General features: G+C 46.4%; 1 protein-coding gene across 1 annotated transcript in view; it reads left to right on the top strand.

Moving 5' to 3' along the window:
* LOC135554425 (FH1/FH2 domain-containing protein 1-like) overlaps nucleotides 1-19,898 on the top strand; it is a 261,547-nt gene that overhangs the window by 115,040 nt on the left and 126,609 nt on the right. Inside the window, 1 exon segment of the mRNA XM_064986740.1 lies at nucleotides 18,879-18,946. Coding sequence (XP_064842812.1) covers nucleotides 18,879-18,946 — 68 coding nt within the window.

The raw sequence follows: 19,898 nt of genomic DNA, 5'->3' as shown, positions 1-19,898 counted from the left end.
TGATGATGTCCTAGCTGTAATGGCTGTGGTTAAGTCAGTATCTTGGACTCCTGATACATGGATCTGATGATGTCCTAGCTGTAATGGCTGTGGTTAAGTCAGTATCTTGGACTCCTGAGACATGGATCTGATGATGTCCTAGCTGTAATGGCTGTGGTTTAGTCAGTATCTTGGACTCCTGAGACCTAGATCTGATGATGTCCTAGCTGTAATGGCTGTGGTTAAGTCAGTATCTTGGACTCCTGAGGCATGGATCTGATGATGTCCTAGCTGTAATGGCTGTGGTTAAGTCAGTATCTTGGACTCCTGAGGCATGGATCTGATGATGTCCTAGCTGTAATAGCTGTGGTTAAGTCAGTATCTTGGACTCCTGAGACATGGATCTGATGATGTCCTAGCTGTAATGTCTGTGGTTAAGTCAGTATCTTGGACTCCTGAGACCTAGATCTGATGCGTAAAGGAAAAAGCCCAGGACACAGAAATTAGAAAAGGCCGAGCTGAAAATAGTTGGTCCTCATCCGTGTGTTCGACTCTTTATTTATAAACTCTGACTTGGGAAAAGGTTTCTACTGCTGAATGCCAGTCCCAAATGGGACCCTATTGCCTATATAGTGCATGATGGCCATAGGGCTCTGGTCAATAGTAGTGCACTATATAGGGAATAAGGTTCCATAGGGCTCTGGTCAATAGTAGTGCACTATATAGGGAATAGGGTTCTATAGGGCTCTGGTCAATAGTAGTGCACTATATAGGGAATAGGGTTCCATAGGGCTCTGGTCAATAGTAGTGCACTATATAGGGAATAGGGTTCCATAGGGCTCTGGTCAATAGTAGTGCACTATATAGGGAATAGGGTTCCATAGGGCTCTGGTCAATAGTAGTGCACTATATAGGGAATAGGGTTCCATAGGGCTCTGGTCAATAGTAGTGCACTATATAGGGAATAGGGTTCTATAGGGCTCTGGTCAATAGTAGTGCACTATATAGGGAATAGGGTTCTATAGGGCTCTGGTCAATAGTAGTGCACTATATAGGGAATAGGGTTCCATAGGGCTCTGGTCAATAGTAGTGCACTATATAGGGAATAGGGTTCCATAGGGCTCTGGTCAATAGTAGTGCACTATATAGGGAATAGGGTTCCATAGGGCTCTGGTCAATAGTAGTGCACTATATAGGGAATAGGGTTCTATAGGGCTCTGGTCAATAGTAGTGCACTATATAGGGAATAGGGTTCTATAGGGCTCTGGTCAATAGTAGTGCACTATATAGGGAATAGGGTTCTATAGGGCTCTGGTCAATAGTAGTGCACTATATAGGGAATAGGGTTCCATAGGGCCCTGGTCAATAGTAGTGCACTATATAGGGAATAGGGTTCTATAGGGCTCTGGTCAATAGTAGTGCACTATATAGGGAATAGGGTTCTATAGGGCTCTGGTCAATAGTAGTGCACTATATAGGGAATAGGGTTCCATAGGGCTCTGGTCAATAGTAGTGCACTATATAGGGAATGGGGTTCTATAGGGCTCTGGTCAATAGTAGTGCACTATATAGGGAATAGGGTTCCATAGGGCTCTGGTCAATAGTAGTGCACTATATAGGGAATAGGGTTCCATAGGGCTCTGGTCAATAGTAGTGCACTATATAGGGAATAGGGTTCCATAGGGCTCTGGTCAATAGTAGTGCACTATATAGGGAATAGGGTTCTATAGGGCTCTGGTCAATAGTAGTGCACTATATAGGGAATAGGGTTCTATAGGGCTCTGGTCAATAGTAGTGCACTATATAGGGAATAGGGTTCTATAGGGCTCTGGTCAATAGTAGTGCACTATATAGGGAATAGGGTTCCATAGGGCCCTGGTCAATAGTAGTGCACTATATAGGGAATAGGGTTCTATAGGGCTCTGGTCAATAGTAGTGCACTATATAGGGAATAGGGTTCTATAGGGCTCTGGTCAATAGTAGTGCACTATATAGGGAATAGGGTTCCATAGGGCTCTGGTCAATAGTAGTGCACTATATAGGGAATAGGGTTCTATAGGGCTCTGGTCAATAGTAGTGCACTATATAGGGAATAGGGTTCTATAGGGCTCTGGTCAATAGTAGTGCACTATATAGGGAATAGGGTTCCATAGGGCCCTGGTCAATAGTAGTGCACTATATAGGGAATAGGGTTCTATAGGGCTCTGGTCAATAGTAGTGCACTATATAGGGAATAGGGTTCTATAGGGCTCTGGTCAATAGTAGTGCACTATATAGGGAATAGGGTTCCATAGGGCTCTGGTCAATAGTAGTGCACTATATAGGGAATAGGGTTCTATAGGGCTCTGGTCAATAGTAGTGCACTATATAGGGAATAGGGTTCCATAGGGCTCTGGTCAATAGTAGTGCACTATATAGGGAATAGGGTTCCATAGGGCTCTGGTCAATAGTAGTGCACTATATAGGGAATAGGGTTCCATAGGGCTCTGGTCAATAGTAGTGCACTATATAGGGAATAGGGTTCTATAGGGCTCTGGTCAATAGTAGTGCACTATATAGGGAATAGGGTTCTATAGGGCTCTGGTCAATAGTAGTGCACTATATAGGGAATAGGGTTCTATAGGGCTCTGGTCAATAGTAGTGCACTATATAGGGAATAGGGTTCCATAGGGCCCTGGTCAATAGTAGTGCACTATATAGGGAATAGGGTTCTATAGGGCTCTGGTCAATAGTAGTGCACTATATAGGGAATAGGGTTCTATAGGGCTCTGGTCAATAGTAGTGCACTATATAGGGAATAGGGTTCCATAGGGCTCTGGTCAATAGTAGTGCACTATATAGGGAATAGGGTTCTATAGGGCTCTGGTCAATAGTAGTGCACTATATAGGGAATAGGGTTCCATAGGGCTCTGGTCAATAGTAGTGCACTATTTAGGGAATAGGGGGGCATAGGACACATTCAGTATCACATCACAGGGCCTGTGAAGGGGACTTGGCATCGCTGTTATCATATCTATAATATTAGACTGATGTAATCACATCACAGGGCCTGTGAAGGGGACTTGACATCGCTGTTATCATATCTATAATATTAGACTGATGTAATCACATCACAGGGCCTGTGAAGGGGACTTGACATCGCTGTTATCATATCTATAATAGTAGACTGATGTAATCACATCACAGGGCCTGTGAAGGGGGCTTGACATCGCTGTTATCATATCTATAATAGTAGACTGATGTAATCACATCACAGGGCCTGTGAAGGGGGCTTGGCATCGCTGTTATCATATCTATAATAGTAGACTGATGTAATCACATCACAGGGCCTGTGAAGGGGGCTTGGCATCGCTGTTATCATATCTATAATAGTAGACTGATGTAATCACATCACAGGGCCTGTGAAGGGGGCTTGGCATCGCTGTTATCATATCTATAATAGTAGACTGATGTAATCACATCACAGGGCCTGTGAGGGGACTTGGCATCGCTGTTATCATATCTATAATATTAGACTGATGTAATCAATCAATCAATCAATCAATGTGTATTTATAAAGTGATGTCACAAAGTGCTGTACAGAAACCCAGTCTAAAACCTCAAGCAGCAAGCAATGCAGGCGTAAAACCATTTACCATCAGTCTCTCTTGTTATTGCATTGAGCACTGTAGCCTACTGCTGGGCCAGCCACTGTCACATGACGAGGCCAGGAGAGAGCGGTCCACTGTCACATGACGAGGCCAGGAAAGAGCGGTCAACTGTCACATGACGAGGCCAGTAGAGAGCGGTCCACTGTCACATGACGAGGCCAGTAGAGAGCGGTCCACTGTCACATGACGAGGCCAGTAGAGAGCGGTCCACTGTCACATGACGAGGCCAGTAGAGAGCGGTCCACTGTCACATGACGAGGCCAGTAGAGAGCGGTCCACTGTCACATGACGAGGCCAGTAGAGAGCGGTACACTGTCACATGACGAGGCCAGTAGAGAGCGGTCCACTGTCACATGACGAGGCCAGGAAAGAGCGGTCAACTGTCACATGACGAGGCCAGTAGAGAGCGGTCCACTGTCACATGACGAGGCCAGTAGAGAGCGGTCCACTGTCACATGACGAGGCCAGTAGAGAGCGGTCCACTGTCACATGACGAGGCCAGTAGAGAGCGGTCCACTGTCACATGACGAGGCCAGTAGAGAGCGGTCCACTGTCACATGACGAGGCCAGTAGAGAGCGGTACACTGTCACATGACGAGGCCAGTAGAGAGCGGTCCACTGTCACATGACGAGGCCAGTAGAGAGCGGTCCACTTCGTTTTATATAATCCCGTAATAATAAATAATGTATTAGACAAGTCAGAGAAGTTACACCGTTTTGTATGACTAAGTAATCATTGTCCGAGGCAGAATGACTCCTGCGCTATGGGCCAATCTCCACCATGTTTCTGTAGTGAGACGGCTTGGTGAACCAGGACACCCCCTGGACAGGACACTGATGTAGCAGGACACCCCCTGGACAGGACACTAGTCTATCTCCTGTTTCTGTAGTGAGACAGCTTGGTGAACCAGGACACCCCCTGGACAGGACACTAGTCTATCAGAGTGTTGTTGAGTTGTTTCTGTAGAGGCACCTTGGTGAACCAGGACACCCCCTGGATAGGACACTGATGTAGCAGGACACCCCCTGGACAGGACACCTTTGTAGCAGGACACCCCCTGGACAGGACACGGATGTAGCAGGACACCCCCTGGACAGGACACTAGTCTATCAGAGTGTTGTTGAGAACATATCCAGCTGGTCTGTTTATTCATCTACATTCTAGGCCTTTCTTCCTCTTTTGTAAATGGAGTCTATTTGTGTTGGGAGCATCCTGCCTGCTGCTTCACTGATAACCACCGTGTGTGTGTGTGTGTGTGTGTGTGTGTGTGTGTGTGTGTGTGTGTGCACCCATGCTTGTATCTTTTTAGTTTTGTGCTTGTGTGTGGTTGATTAGTCTCCTTCCCAGCATCCGTCTTCTCTTAGAGAGTCTTGTGTTGTCTTCTATACAGAGCAGCTCTCTGTGATATAGTGTCTGTCAGATATATAGTATAGCAGCTCTCTGTGATATAGTGTCTGTCAGATATATAGTATAGCAGCTCTCTGTGATATAGTGTCTGTCAGATATAGCAGCTCTCTGTGATATAGTGTCTGTCAGATATATAGTATAGCAGCTCTCTGTGATATAGTGTCTGTCAGATATATAGTATAGCAGCTCTCTGTGATATAGTGTCTGTCAGATATAGCAGCTCTCTGTGATATAGTGTCTGTCAGATATATAGTATAGCAGCTCTCTGTGATATAGTGTCTGTCAGATATATAGTATAGCAGCTCTCTGTGATATAGTGTCTGTCAGATATATATTATAGCAGCTCTCTGTGATATAGTATCTGACAGATATATAGTATAGCAGCTCTCTGTGATATAGTGTCTGTCAGATATATAGTATAGCATCTCTGTGATATAGTGTCTGTCAGATATATAGTATAGCAGCTCTCTGTGATATGGTGTCTGTCAGATATATAGAATAGCAGCTCTCTGTGATATAGTGTCTGTCAGATATATAGTATAGCAGCTCTCTGTGATATAGTGTCTGTCAGATATATAGAATAGCAGCTCTCTGTGATATGGTGTCTGTCAGATATATAGAATAGCAGCTCTCTGTGATATAGTGTCTGTCAGATATATAGTAGAGCAGCTCTCTGTGATATAGTGTCTGTCAGATATATAGTATAGCAGCTCTCTGTTATATAGTGTCTGTCAGATATATAGTATAGCAGCTCTCTGATATAGTGTCTGTCAAATATATAGTATAGCAGCTCGCTGTGATATAGTGTCTGTCAAATATATAGTATAGCAGCTCTCTGTGATATAGTGTCTGTCAGATATATAGTATAGCAGCTCTCTGTGATATAGTGTCTGTGAAATATATAGTATAGCAGCTCTCTGTGATATAGTGTCTGTCAGATATATAGTATAGCAGCTCTCTGTGATATAGTGCCTGTCAGATATATAGTATAGCAGCTCTCTGTGATATAGTGTCTGTCAGATATATAGTATAGCAGCTCTCTGTGATATAGTGCCTGTCAGATATATAGTATAGCAGCTCTCTGTGATATAGTGTCTGTCAGATATATAGTATAGCAGCTCTCTGTGATATAGTGTCTGTCAAATATATAGTATAGCAGCTCTCTGTGATATAGTGTCTGTCAGATATATAGTATAGCAGCTCTCTGTGATATAGTGTCTGTCAGATATATAGTATAGCAGCTCTCTGTGATATAGTGTCTGTCAGATATATAGTATAGCAGCTCTCTGTGATATAGTGTCTGTCAAATATATAGTATAGCAGCTCTCTTTGATATAGTGTCTGTCAAATATATAGTATAGCCGCTCTCTGTGATATAGTGTCTGTCAGATATATATAGTATAGCAGCTCTCTGTGATATAGTGTTTGTCAGATATATAGAATAGCAGCTCTCTGTGATATAGTGTCTGTCAAATATATAGTATAGCAGCTCTCTGTGATATAGTGTCTGTCAGATATATAGTATAGCAGCTCTCTGTGATATAGTGTCTGTGAAATATATAGTATAGCAGCTCTCTGTGATATAGTGTCTGTCAGATATATAGTATAGCAGCTCTCTGTGATATAGTGCCTGTCAGATATATAGTATAGCAGCTCTCTGTGATATAGTGTCTGTCAGATATATAGTATAGCAGCTCTCTGTGATATAGTGTCTGTCAAATATATAGTATAGCAGCTCTCTGTGATATAGTGCCTGTCAGATATATAGTATAGCAGCTCTCTGTGATATAGTGTCTGTCAGATATATAGTATAGCAGCTCTCTGTGATATTGTGTCTGTCAGATATATAGTATAGCAGCTCTCTGTGATATAGTGTCTGTCAGATATATAGTATAGCAGCTCTCTGTGATATAGTGTCTGTCAGATATATAGTATAGCAGCTCTCTGTGATATAGTGTCTGTCAGATATATAGGATAGCAGCTCTCTGTGATATAGTGTCTGTCAAATATATAGGATAGCAGCTCTGTTTGATATAGTGTCTGTCAGATATATAGAATAGCAGCTCTCTGTGATATAGTGTCTGTCAGATATAGCAGCTCTCTGTGATATATTTGGGGTTCTGTATTGGATCCTGTGGACCCAGCAGACATATTGAGGTGCTGTATTGAATCCTGGGTTCTGTATTGGATCCTGGGTTCTGTATTGGATCCAGGGTTCTGTATTGGATCCAGGGTTCTGTATTGGATCCTGGGTTCTGTATTGGATCCTGGGTTCTGTATTGAATCCTGGGTTCTGTATTTGATCCAGGGTTCTGTATTGGATCCAGGGTTCTGTATTGGATCCTGGGTTCTGTATTGAATCCAGGGTTCTGTATTGGATCCAGGGTTCTGTATTGGATCCTGGGTTCTGTATTGAATCCTGGGTTCTGTATTGGATCCAGCAGACGCATTGGGGTTCTGTATTGGATCCAGGGTTCTGTATTGGATCCTGTGGATCCAGGAGACGTATTGGGGTTCATTCCGTGTCTCCATATGGACCTCATGTACTGGAGTCAAATAACCTTCCAGGAACCAATCAGGGTTTTCTGTTTGTTAGTAAAATACCTTTTAGTTTATTATTCTGACGGAACCAATCAGGGTTTTCTATTGACTGGCAGCGTTTTGAATTTACCTGCACATTTTTAATAAATGTTCATTACTTTCGTCATTGGATCAGGGCTTCCGCCCAGGTTGCCGGATCAGGGCTTCCGCCCAGGTTGCCGGATCAGGGCTTCCGCCCAGGTTGCCGGGTCAGGGCTTCCGCCCAGGTCGCCGGGTCAGGGCTTCCGCCCAGGTCGCCGGGTCAGGGCTTCCGCCCAGGTCGCCGGGTCAGGGCTTCCGCCCAGGTCGCCGGGTCAGGGCTTCCGCCCAGGTCGCCGGGTCAGGGCTTCCGCCCAGGTCGCCGGGTCAGGGCTTCCACCCAGGTTATCTCTGATGCAACGGCGTGCATCATTCTTACTGAATTCCGATGAGCAATTTGAAATGTTAGCTTCCCCTAGCCTTATGTAAGCTTTCCCTGAAGTAAATATAATTACATTTCCCCTACTGGCCTCTCTGTTCTCTGTACTCTGGCCTCTTTGGGCTGTTCTGGCCCCTACTGGCCTCTCTGTACTCTGTACTCTGGCCTCTTTGGGCTGTTCTGGCCTCTCTGTTCTCTGTACTCTGGTCTCTTTGGGCTGTTCTGGCCCCTACTGGCCTCTCTGTTCTCTGTACTCTGGCCTCTTTGGGCTGTTCTGGCCCCTACTGGCCTCTCTGTTCTCTGTACTCTGGCCTCTTTGGGCTGTTCTGGCCTCTCTGTTCTCTGTACTCTGGTCTCTTTGGGCTGTTCTGGCCCCTACTGGCCTCTCTGTTCTCTGTACTCTGGCCTCTTTGGGCTGTTCTGGCCCCTACTGGCCTCTCTGTTCTCTGTACTCTGGTCTCTTTGGGCTGTTCTGGCCCCTACTGGCCTCTCTGTTCTCTGTACTCTGGTCTCTTTGGGCTGTTCTGGCCCCTACTGGCCTCTCTGTTCTCTGTACTCTGGTCTCTTTGGGCTGTTCTGGCCCCTACTGGCCTCTCTGTTCTCTGTACTCTGGCCTCTTTGGGCTGTTCTGGCCCCTACTGGCCTCTCTGTTCTCTGTACTCTGGTCTCTTTGGGCTGTTCTGGCCCCTACTGGCCTCTCTGTTCTCTGTACTCTGGCCTCTTTGGGCTGTTCTGGCCTCTCTGTTCTCTGTACTCTGGCCTCTTTGGGCTGTTCTGGCCCCTACTGGCCTCTCTGTTCTCTGTACTCTGGTCTCTTTGGGCTGTTCTGGCCCCTACTGGCCTCTCTGTTCTCTGTACTCTGGTCTCTTTGGGCTGTTCTGGCCTCTCTGTTCTCTGTACTCTGGTCTCTTTGGGCTGTTCTGGCCCCTACTGGCCTCTCTGTTCTCTGTACTCTGGCCTCTTTGGGCTGTTCTGGCCCCTACTGGCCTCTCTGTTCTCTGTACTCTGGCCTCTTTGGGCTGTTCTGGCCCCTACTGGCCTCTCTGTTCTCTGGCCTTTTTGGGCTGTTCTGGCCCCTACTGGCCTCTCTGTTCTCTGGCCTTTTTGGGCTGTTCTGGCCCCTACTGGCTTCTCTGTACTCTGGCCTCTTTGGGCTGTTCTGGCCCCTACTGGCTTCTCTGGCCTCTTTGGGCTGTTCTGGCCCCTACTGGCCTCTGTTCTCTGGCCTCTTTGGGCTGTTCTGGCCCCTACTGGCCTCTCTGTTCTCTGGTCTCTTTGGGCTGTTCTGGCCCCTACTGGCCTCTCTGTTCTCTGTACTCTGGTCTCTTTGGGCTGTTCTGGCCTCTACTGGCCTCTCTGTTCTCTGTACTCTGGTCTCTTTGGGCTGTTCTGGCCCCTACTGGCCTCTCTGTTCTCTGTACTCTGGCCTCTTTGGGCTGTTCTGGCCCCTACTGGCCTCTCTGTTCTCTGTACTCTGGCCTCTTTGGGCTGTTCTGGCCTCTCGGTTCTCTGTACTCTGGCCTCTTTGGGCTGTTCTGGCCCCTACTGGCCTCTGTTCTCTGTACTCGTCCACCCCCCACTTCCTTCCTTCCTTTCCTTCCTTCCTTTCCTTCCTCAGCTCCTCTTAGTGTGAACTCTGCTTCCTGCACTGTGCTGTCATCTTTTAGCTCAGTGTTCTGTTATCGGGATGGGTTTTACCTGACGTCGTAGCACAACATGAACCCAGGTATCTAAGACTTGGATGGCACTGTCAGTTCAAGCAGGACAACGGTAGACAGTTGCTGAACAAGCCAATATGTCTTAAACATTCCTTCGTAGTACCTTCGACCCTGACCAAGATAAAGCAAAGCAGTTCGACACAAACAACAACACAGAGTTACGCATGGAGCAAACAATAAACAAGTCAATAACACCATAAACAAGTCAATGACACAGTAGAGAAAATAGTCTATATACAGTGTGAGCAAAAGGCATGAGGAGGTAGGCAATAAATAGGCCAATAGGAGCGAATAATTACAATTTAGCAGTTTTACACTGGAGTGATGGAGGAGCAGATGATGATGTGTAAGTAGTGATACTGGTGTGCAAAAGAGCAGAAAAGTAAATAAAAACAGTATGGGGATGAGGTCGGTAGATTGGGTGGGCTATTTACAGATGGACTATCAAAATCATAGAACACGGGACGAGATGTGAACTCTCCATTGTGCCAATAGATGGTATGCGCTCACATGAGAGATGGACTATGTACAGCTGCAGCGATCGGTTCGCTGCTCAGATAGTTGATGTTTAAAGTTAGTGAGCGAAATAAGTCTCCAACTTCAGCGATTTTTGCAATACGTTCCAGTCACTGGCAGCAGAGAACTGGAAGGAAAGGAGGCCAAATGAGGAGTCTACTCTGCCTGAGAACAGAGAGAAGCAGGACAACAGAACTGTCTCCCATGTCAGTCCTCTACTCTGCCTGACAACAGAACTCTGTTTCCCATGTCAGTCCTCTACTCTGCCAGACAACAGAACTCTGTTTCCCATGTCAGTCCTCTACTCTGCCTGACAACAGAACTCTGTTTCCCATGTCAGTCCTCTACTCTGCCTGACAACAGAACTCTGTTTCCCATGTCAGTCCTCTACTCTGCCTGACAACAGAACTCTGTTTCCCATGTCAGTCCTCTACTCTGCCTGACAACAGAACTCTGTTTCCCATGTCAGTCCTCTACTCTGCCTGACAACAGAACTGTTTCCCATGTCGGTCCTCTACTCTGCCTGACAACAGAACTCTGTTTCCCATGTCAGTCCTCTACTCTGCCTGACAACAGAACTCTGTTTCCCATGTCAGTCCTCTACTCTGCCTGACAACAGAACTCTGTTTCCCATGTCAGTCCTCTACTCTGCCTGACAACAGAACTCTGTTTCCCATGTCAGTCCTCTACTCTGCCTGACAACAGAACTCTGTTTCCCATGTCAGTCCTCTACTCTGCCTGACAACAGAACTCTGTTTCCCATGTCAGTCCTCTACTCTGCCTGACAACAGAACTCTGTTTCCCATGTCAGTCCTCTACTCTGCCTGACAACAGAACTCTGTTTCCCATGTCGGTCCTCTACTCTGCCTGACAACAGAACTGTTTCCCATGTCAGTCCTCTACTCTGCCTGACAACAGAACTCTGTTTCCCATGTCGGTCAACTCTGTTTCCCATGTCTCTGCCTGACAACAGAACTCTGTTTCCCATGTCAGTCCTCTACTCTGCCTGACAACAGAACTCTGTTTCCCATGTCAGTCCTCTACTCTGCCTGACAACAGAACTCTGTTTCCCATGTCAGTCCTCTACTCTGCCTGACAACAGAACTCTGTTTCCCATGTCAGTCCTCTACTCTGCCTGACAACAGAACTCTGTTTCCCATGTCAGTCCTCTACTCTGCCTGACAACAGAACTCTGTTTCCCATGTCAGTCCTCTACTCTGCCTGACAACAGAACTCTGTTTCCCATGTCGGTCCTCTACTCTGCCTGACAACAGAACTGTTTCCCATGTCAGTCCTCTACTCTGCCTGACAACAGAACTCTGTTTCCCCTGTCGGTCCTCTACTCTGCCTGACAACAGAACTCTGTTTCCCATGTCAGTCCTCTACTCTGCCTGACAACAGAACTCTGTTTCCCATGTCAGTCCTCTACTCTGCCTGACAACAGAACTCTGTTTCCCATGTCAGTCCTCTACTCTGCCTGACAACAGAACTCTGTTTCCCATGTCAGTCCTCTACTCTGCCTGACAACAGAACTCTGTTTCCCATGTCAGTCCTCTACTCTGCCTGACAACAGAACTCTGTTTCCCATGTCGGTCCTCTACTCTGCCTGACAACAGAACTCTGTTTCCCATGTCGGTCCTCTACTCTGCCTGACAACAGAACTCTGTTTCCCATGTCGGTCCTCTACTCTGCCTGACAACAGAACTCTGTTTCCCATGTCGGTCCTCTACTCTGCCTGACAACAGAACTCTGTTTCCCATGTCGGTCCTCTACTCTGCATGACAACAGAACTCTGTTTCCCATGTCGGTCCTCTACTCTGCCTGACAACAGAACTCTGTTTCCCATGTCGGTCCTCTACTCTGCCTGACAACAGAACTCTGTTTCCCATGTCAGTCCTCTACTCTGCCTGACAACAGAACTCTGTTTCCCATGTCAGTCCTCTACTCTGCCTGACAACAGAACTCTGTTTCCCATGTCGGTCCTCTACTCTGCCTGACAACAGAACTCTGTTTCCCATGTCGGTCCTCTACTCTGCCTGACAACAGAACTCTGTTTCCCATGTCAGTCCTCTACTCTGCCTGACAACAGAACTCTGTTTCCCATGTCAGTCCTCTACTCTGCCTGACAACAGAACTCTGTTTCCCATGTCAGTCCTCTACTCTGCCTGACAACAGAACTCTGTTTCCCATGTCAGTCCTCTACTCTGCCTGACAACAGAACTGTTTCCCATGTCAGTCCTCTACTCTGCCTGACAACAGAACTCTGTTTCCCATGTCGGTCCTCTACTCTGCCTGACAACAGAACTCTGTTTCCCATGTCGGTCCTCTACTCTGCCTGACAACAGAACTCTGTTTCCCATGTCGGTCCTCTACTCTGCCTGACAACAGAACTCTGTTTCCCATGTCGGTCCTCTACTCTGCCTGACAACAGAACTCTGTTTCCCATGTCAGTCCTCTACTCTGCCTGACAACAGAACTCTGACCCCCTTAGAGGAAGAAAGAGGAAGTGTCCATATTCCGTTCTGGAAAACCCCACGGTCGTCGTCCTGAGTTAAATGGATGCTGATTGTGTTGTTTGGTATCTGGGGACGTGACTCGTTCAGAAGCCAAGCAAGGAGTCTCTGTTAAAGGATCTACTGATGACATGGAGGCTGCATCCTCATGTTTTAGATACGGGTCGTAGGGAGGATGTTACCGTGATGTATTGATACGGGTCGTAGGGAGGATGTTACCGTGATGTATTGATACGGGTCGTAGGGAGGATGTTACCGTGATGTATTGATACGGGTCGTAGGGAGGATGTTATCATATAGTATTGATACGGGTCGTAGGGAGGATGTTATCATATAGTATTGATACGGGTCGTAGGGAGGATGTTATCATATAGTATTGATACGGGTCGTAGGGAGGATGTTATCATATAGTATTGATACGGGTCGTAGTGAGGATGTTACTGTGATGTATTGATACGGGTCGTAGTGAGGATGTTATCATATAGTATTGATACGGGTCGTAGGGAGGATGTTATCATATAGTATTAATACGGGTCGTAGGGAGGATGTTATCATATAGTATTGATACGGGTCGTAGTGAGGATGTTATCATATAGTATTGATACGGGTCGTAGGGAGGATGTTATCATATAGTATTGATACGGGTCGTAGGGAGGATGTTATCATATAGTATTGATACGGGTCGTAGGGAGGATGTTATCATATAGTATTGATACGGTCGTAGGGAGGATGTTACCGTGATGTATTGATACGGGTCGTAGGGAGGATGTTACCGTGATGTATTGATACGGGTCGTAGGGAGGATGTTACCGTGATGTATTGATACGGGTCGTAGTGAGGATGTTACTGTGATGTATTGATACGGGTCGTAGTGAGGATGTTACCGTGATGTATTGATACGGGTCGTAGGGAGGATGTTACCGTGATGTATTGATACGGGTCGTAAGGAGGATGTTATCATATAGTATTGATACAGGTCGTAGGGAGGATGTAAATCACATTCCTGAACACTGATAGGCCACTAGATACTGCCTGATCTGTGTAAATCACATTCCTGAACACTGATAGGCCACTAGATACTGTCTGATCTGTGTAAATCCCATTCCTGAACACTGATAGGCCACTAGATACTGTCTGATCTGTGTAAATCCCATTCCTGAACACTGATAGGCCACTAGATACTGTCTGATCTGTGTAAATCACATTCCTGAACACTGACAGGCCACTAGATACTGTCTGATTTGTGGTGTTCAGTGTTGTTGCTTAGGGGATGTTGGTATCCATGGTGACAGCAGTGAATGGTGGTAGTACGGCAGGCATGGTTTACTGCTATGACCACATCTGACCGCTGACGTGTGTGTGTGTCACAATATTTGCTATACAAACACACACACACACACACACACACACACACACACACACACACACACACACACACACACACACGGATCCCCTGCGGTGTGTAACCACAGCCACGGATCATAATCTTCTGACAGTTGTTTAGAAGGCTGGTTTCTCTCTCTGAAAGGAGATATGCTCTGTCTCTCAGTGTCTATCTGTCGGTCTGAACCTGATCTACTGCAGAGTCTTGAATCTCCATGTCTCAAGGTTTCCGAGTAGAAGTGCTGATTTATGATCTCCCTTTTCAGCTCCCAAATGAATCACATGGACATGGAGGACCTGTAGATCAGTGTACAGACCCCTTTACTAAACACTACAGTAGACCTATCTAAACAACCCCACTGCTCTAAGGGGAGGGGGTAACCCTTTACTCAACACTACAGTAGACCTATCTAAACAACCCCACTGCTCTAAGGGGGGGGTCACCCCTTTACTAAACACTACAGTAGACCTATCTAAACAACCCCACTGCTCTAAGGGGGGTGGGGGGTAACCCCTTTACTAAACACTACAGTAGACCTATCTAAACAACCCCACTGCTCTAAGGGGGGGGTGGGGGTCACCCCTTTACTAAACACTACAGTAGACCTATCTAAACAACCCCACTGCTCTAAGGGGGGGGGAGGGTAACCCCTTTACTAAACACTACAGTAGACCTATCTAAACAACCCCACTGCTCTAAGGGGAGGGGGGTCACCCCTTTACTAAACACTACAGTAGACCTATCTAAACAACCCCACTGCTCTAACGGGGAGGGGGGGTAACCCCTTTACTAAACACTACAGTAGACTTATCTAAACAACCCCACTGCTCTAAGGGGGGGGGTAACCCCTTTACTAAACACTACAGTAGACCTATCTAAACAACCCCACTGCTCTAAGGGGAGGGGGGTAACCCCTTTACTAAACACTACAGTAGACCTATCTAAACAACCCCACTGCTCTAAGGGGGGGGGGGGTAACCCCTTTACTAAACACTACAGTAGACCTATCTAAACAACCCCACTGCTCTAAGGGGGGGGTAACCCCTTTACTAAACACTACAGTAGACCTATCTAAACAACCCCACTGCTCTAAGGGGGGGGGGTAACCCCTTTACTAAACACTACAGTAGACCTATCTAAACAACCCCACTGTTCTAAGGGGGGTAACCCTTTACTAAACACTACAGTAGACCTATCTAAACAACCCCACTGCTCTAAGGGGGGAGAGGGGGTAACCCCTTTACTAAACACTACAGTAGACCTATCTAAACAACCCCACTGCTCTAAGGGGGGGGTAACCCCTTTACTAAACACTACAGTAGACCTATCTAAACAACCCCACTGCTCTAAGGGGAGGGGGGGGGTAACCCCTTTACTAAACACTACAGTAGACCTATCTAAACAACCCCACTACTCTAAGGGGAGGGGGGGTTACCCCTTTACTAAACACTACAGTAGACCTATCTAAACAACCCCACTACTCTAAGGGGAGGGGGGGTAACCCCTTTACTAAACACTACAGTAGACCTATCTAAACAACCCCACTGCTCTAAGGGGAGGGGGGGTTACCCCTTTACTAAACACTACAGTAGACCTATCTAAACAACCCCACTGCTCTAAGGGGGGGGGTGGGGTAACCCCTTTACTAAACACTACAGTAGACCTATCTAAACAACCCCACTGCTCTAAGGGGGGGGGGGGGGGTAACCCCTTTACTAAACACTACAGTAGACCTATCTAAACAACCCCACTGCTCTAAGGGGGGGGGGGTAACCCCTTTACTAAACACTACAGTGGACCTATCTAAACAACCCCACTGCTCTAAGGGGGGGGGGGTAACCCCTTTACTAAACACTACAGTGGACCTATCTAAACAACCCCACTACTCTAAAGGGGGGAGGGGGGGGTAACCCCTTTACTAAACACTACAGTAGACCTATCTAAACAACCCCACTACTCTAAGGGGAGGGGGGGTAACCCCTTTACTAAACACTACAGTGGACCTATCTAAACAACCCCACTGCTCTAAGGGGGGGGGTAACCCCTTTACTAAACACTACAGTGGACCTATCTAAACAACCCCACTGCTCTAAGGGGGGGGGGGGGGGTAACCCCTTTACTAAACACTACAGTAGACCTATCTAAACAACCCCACTGCTCTAAAGGGGGGAGAGGGGGGTAACCCCTTTACTAAACACTACAGTAGACCTAAACAACCCCACTGCTCTAAGGGGGGGGGGTAACCCCTTTACTAAACACTACAGTAGACCTATCTAAACAACCCCACTGCTCTAAGGGGGGGGTAACCCCTTTACTAAACACTACAGTAGACCTATCTAAACAACCCCACTGCTCTAAAGGGGGGAGAGGGGGGTAACCCCTTTACTAAACACTACAGTAGACCTATCTAAACAACCCCACTGCTCTAAGGGGGGGTAACCCCTTTACTAAACACTACAGTGGACCTATCTAAACAACCCCACTGCTCTAAAGGGGGGAGAGGGGGGTAACCCCTTTACTAAACACTACAGTAGACCTATCTAAACAACCCCACTGCTCTAAGGGGGGGGGGGGGGGTAACCCCTTTACTAAACACTACAGTAGACCTATCTAAACAACCCCACTGCTCTAAAGGGGGGAGAGGGGGGTAACCCCTTTACTAAACACTACAGTAGACCTAAACAACCCCACTGCTCTAAGGGGGGGGTAACCCCTTTACTAAACACTACAGTAGACCTATCTAAACAACCCCACTGCTCTAAGGGGGGGGGGTAACCCCTTTACTAAACACTACAATAGACCTATCTAAACAACCCCACTGCTCTAAGGGGGGGGGGGGTAACCCCTTTACTAAACACTACAGTAGACCTATCTAAACAACCCCACTGCTCTAAGGGGGGAGGGGGGGTAACCCCTTTACTAAACACTACAGTAGACCTATCTAAACAACCCCACTGCTCTAAGGGGGGTAACCCCTTTACTAAACACTACAGTAGACCTATCTAAACAACCCCACTGCTCTAAGGGGGGGTAACCCCTTTACTAAACACTACAGTAGACCTATCTAAACAACCCCACTGCTCTAAGGGGGGGGGGGGTAACCCCTTTACTAAACACTACAGTAGACCTATCTAAACAACCCCACTGCTCTAAGGGGGGTAACCCCTTTACTAAACACTACAGTAGACCTATCTAAACAACCCCACTGCTCTAAGGGGAGGGGGGGGGTAACCCCTTTACTAAACACTACAGTAGACCTATCTAAACAACCCCACTGCTCTAAGGGGGGGTAACCCCTTTACTAAACACTACAGTAGACCTATCTAAACAACCCCACTGCTCTAAGGGGGGGGGGGTAACCCCTTTACTAAACACTACAGTAGACCTATCTAAACAACCCCACTGCTCTAAGGGGGGGGGGTAACCCCTTTACTCAACACTACAGTAGACCTATCTAAACAACCCCACTGCTCTAAAGGGGGAGAGGGGGGGTAACCCCTTTACTAAACACTACAGTAGACCTAAACAACCCCACTGCTCTAAGGGGGGGGTAACCCCTTTACTAAACACTACAGTAGACCTATCTAAACAACCCCACTGCTCTAAAGGGGGAGAGGGGGTAACCCCTTTACTAAACACTACAGTAGACCTATCTAAACAACCCCACTGCTCTAAGGGGGTAACCCCTTTACTAAACACTACAGTGGACCTATCTAAACAACCCCACTGCTCTAAGGGGGGGGTAACCCCTTTACTAAACACTACAGTAGACCTATCTAAACAACCCCACTGCTCTAAGGGGGGAGGGGGTAACCCCTTTACTAAACACTACAGTAGACCTATCTAAACAACCCCACTGCTCTAAGGGGGGGGGGGGTCACCCTTTACTAAACACTACAGTAGACCTATCTAAACAACCCCACAGCTCTAAAGGGGGGAGAGGGGGGTAACCCCTTTACTAAACACTACAGTAGACCTATCTAAACAACCCCACTGCTCTAAAGGGGGGAGAGGGGGGTAACCCCTTTACTAAACACTACAGTAGACCTATCTAAACAACCCCACTGCTCTAAGGGGGGGAGAGGGGGGTAACCCCTTTACTAAACACTACAGTAGACCTATCTAAACAACCCCACTGCTCTAAGGGGGGGGTAACCCCTTTACTAAACACTGCAGGAGACCTATCTAAACAACCCCACTGCTCTAAGGGGGGGTAACCCCTTTACTAAACACTACAGTAGACCTATCTAAACAACCCCACTGCTCTAAGGGAGGGGGGGGGTAACCCCTTTACTAAACACTACAGCAGACCTATCTAAACAACCCCACTGCTCTAAGGGGGGGGGGGGGGTAACCCCTTTACTAAACACTACAGTGGACCTATCTAAACAACCCCACTGCTCTAAGGGGAGGGGGGGGGATAACCCCTTTACTAAACACTACAGTAGACCTATCTAAACAACCCCACTGCTCTAAAGGGGGGAGAGGGGGGTAACCCCTTTACTAAACACTACAGCAGACCTATCTAAACAACCCCACTGCTCTAAGGGGGGGGTCACCCCTTTACTAAACACTACAGTGGACCTATCTAAACAACCCCACTGCTCTAAAGGGGGGAGGGGGGGGGTAACCCCTTTACTAAACACTACAGTGGACCTATCTAAACAACCCCGGGACGTTTTTGTTAACCTCATCACTTTGATCTCTTTCAGAGAAGCTGTACAACTCTCACGGACCTGAACTCCGGAGGTCCCTGTTCTCCCTCAAGCAGCTCTTCCAGGTAAAGACCAGTATATTATCTCTGGTTAGGACCAGTATATTATCTATGGTTAGGACCAGTACATTATCTATAGTAGAGACCAGTATATTATCTATAGTAGAGACCAGTATATTATCTCTGGCAGAGACCAGTATATTATCTATAGTAGAGACCAGTATATTATCTATGGTTAGGACCAGTATATTATCTATGGTTAGGACCAGTATATTATCTATAGCAGAGACCAGTATATTATCTATAGCAGAGACCAGTATATTATCTATGGTTAGGACCAGTATATTATCTCTGGCAGAGACCAGTATATTATCTATAGCAGAGACCAGTATATTATCTATAGTAGAGACCAGTATATTATCTATGGTTAGGACCAGTATATTATCTATAGCAGAGACCAGTATATTATCTATAGCAGAGACCAGTATATTATCTATGGTTAGGACCAGTATATTATCTCTGGCAGAGACCAGTATATTATCTATAGCAGAGACCAGTATATTATCTATAGTAGAGACCAGTATATTATCTATAGCAGAGACCAGTATATTATCTATAGTAGAGACCAGTATATTATCTATGGTTAGGACCAGTATATTATCTATAGCAGAGACCAGTATATTATCTATAGCAGAGACCAGTATATTATCTATAGCAGAGACCAGTATATTATCTATAGCAGAGACCAGTATATTATCTATAGCAGAGACCAGTATATTATCTATGGTTAGGACCAGTATATTATCTCTGGCAGAGACCAGTATATTATCTATAGCAGAGACCAGTATATTATCTATAGTAGAGACCAGTATATTATCTATAGCAGAGACCAGTATATTATCTATAGTAGAGACCAGTATATTATCTATGGTTAGGACCAGTATATTATCTATAGCAGAGACCAGTATATTATCTATAGTAGAGACCAGTATATTATCTATGGTTAGGACCAGTATAT

This window comes from Oncorhynchus masou, chromosome 2 (assembly GCF_036934945.1).
Source record: "Oncorhynchus masou masou isolate Uvic2021 chromosome 2, UVic_Omas_1.1, whole genome shotgun sequence".
Taxonomy (NCBI): domain Eukaryota; kingdom Metazoa; phylum Chordata; class Actinopteri; order Salmoniformes; family Salmonidae; genus Oncorhynchus; species Oncorhynchus masou.
This window is presented reverse-complemented; position numbering and strand designations above follow the sequence as displayed.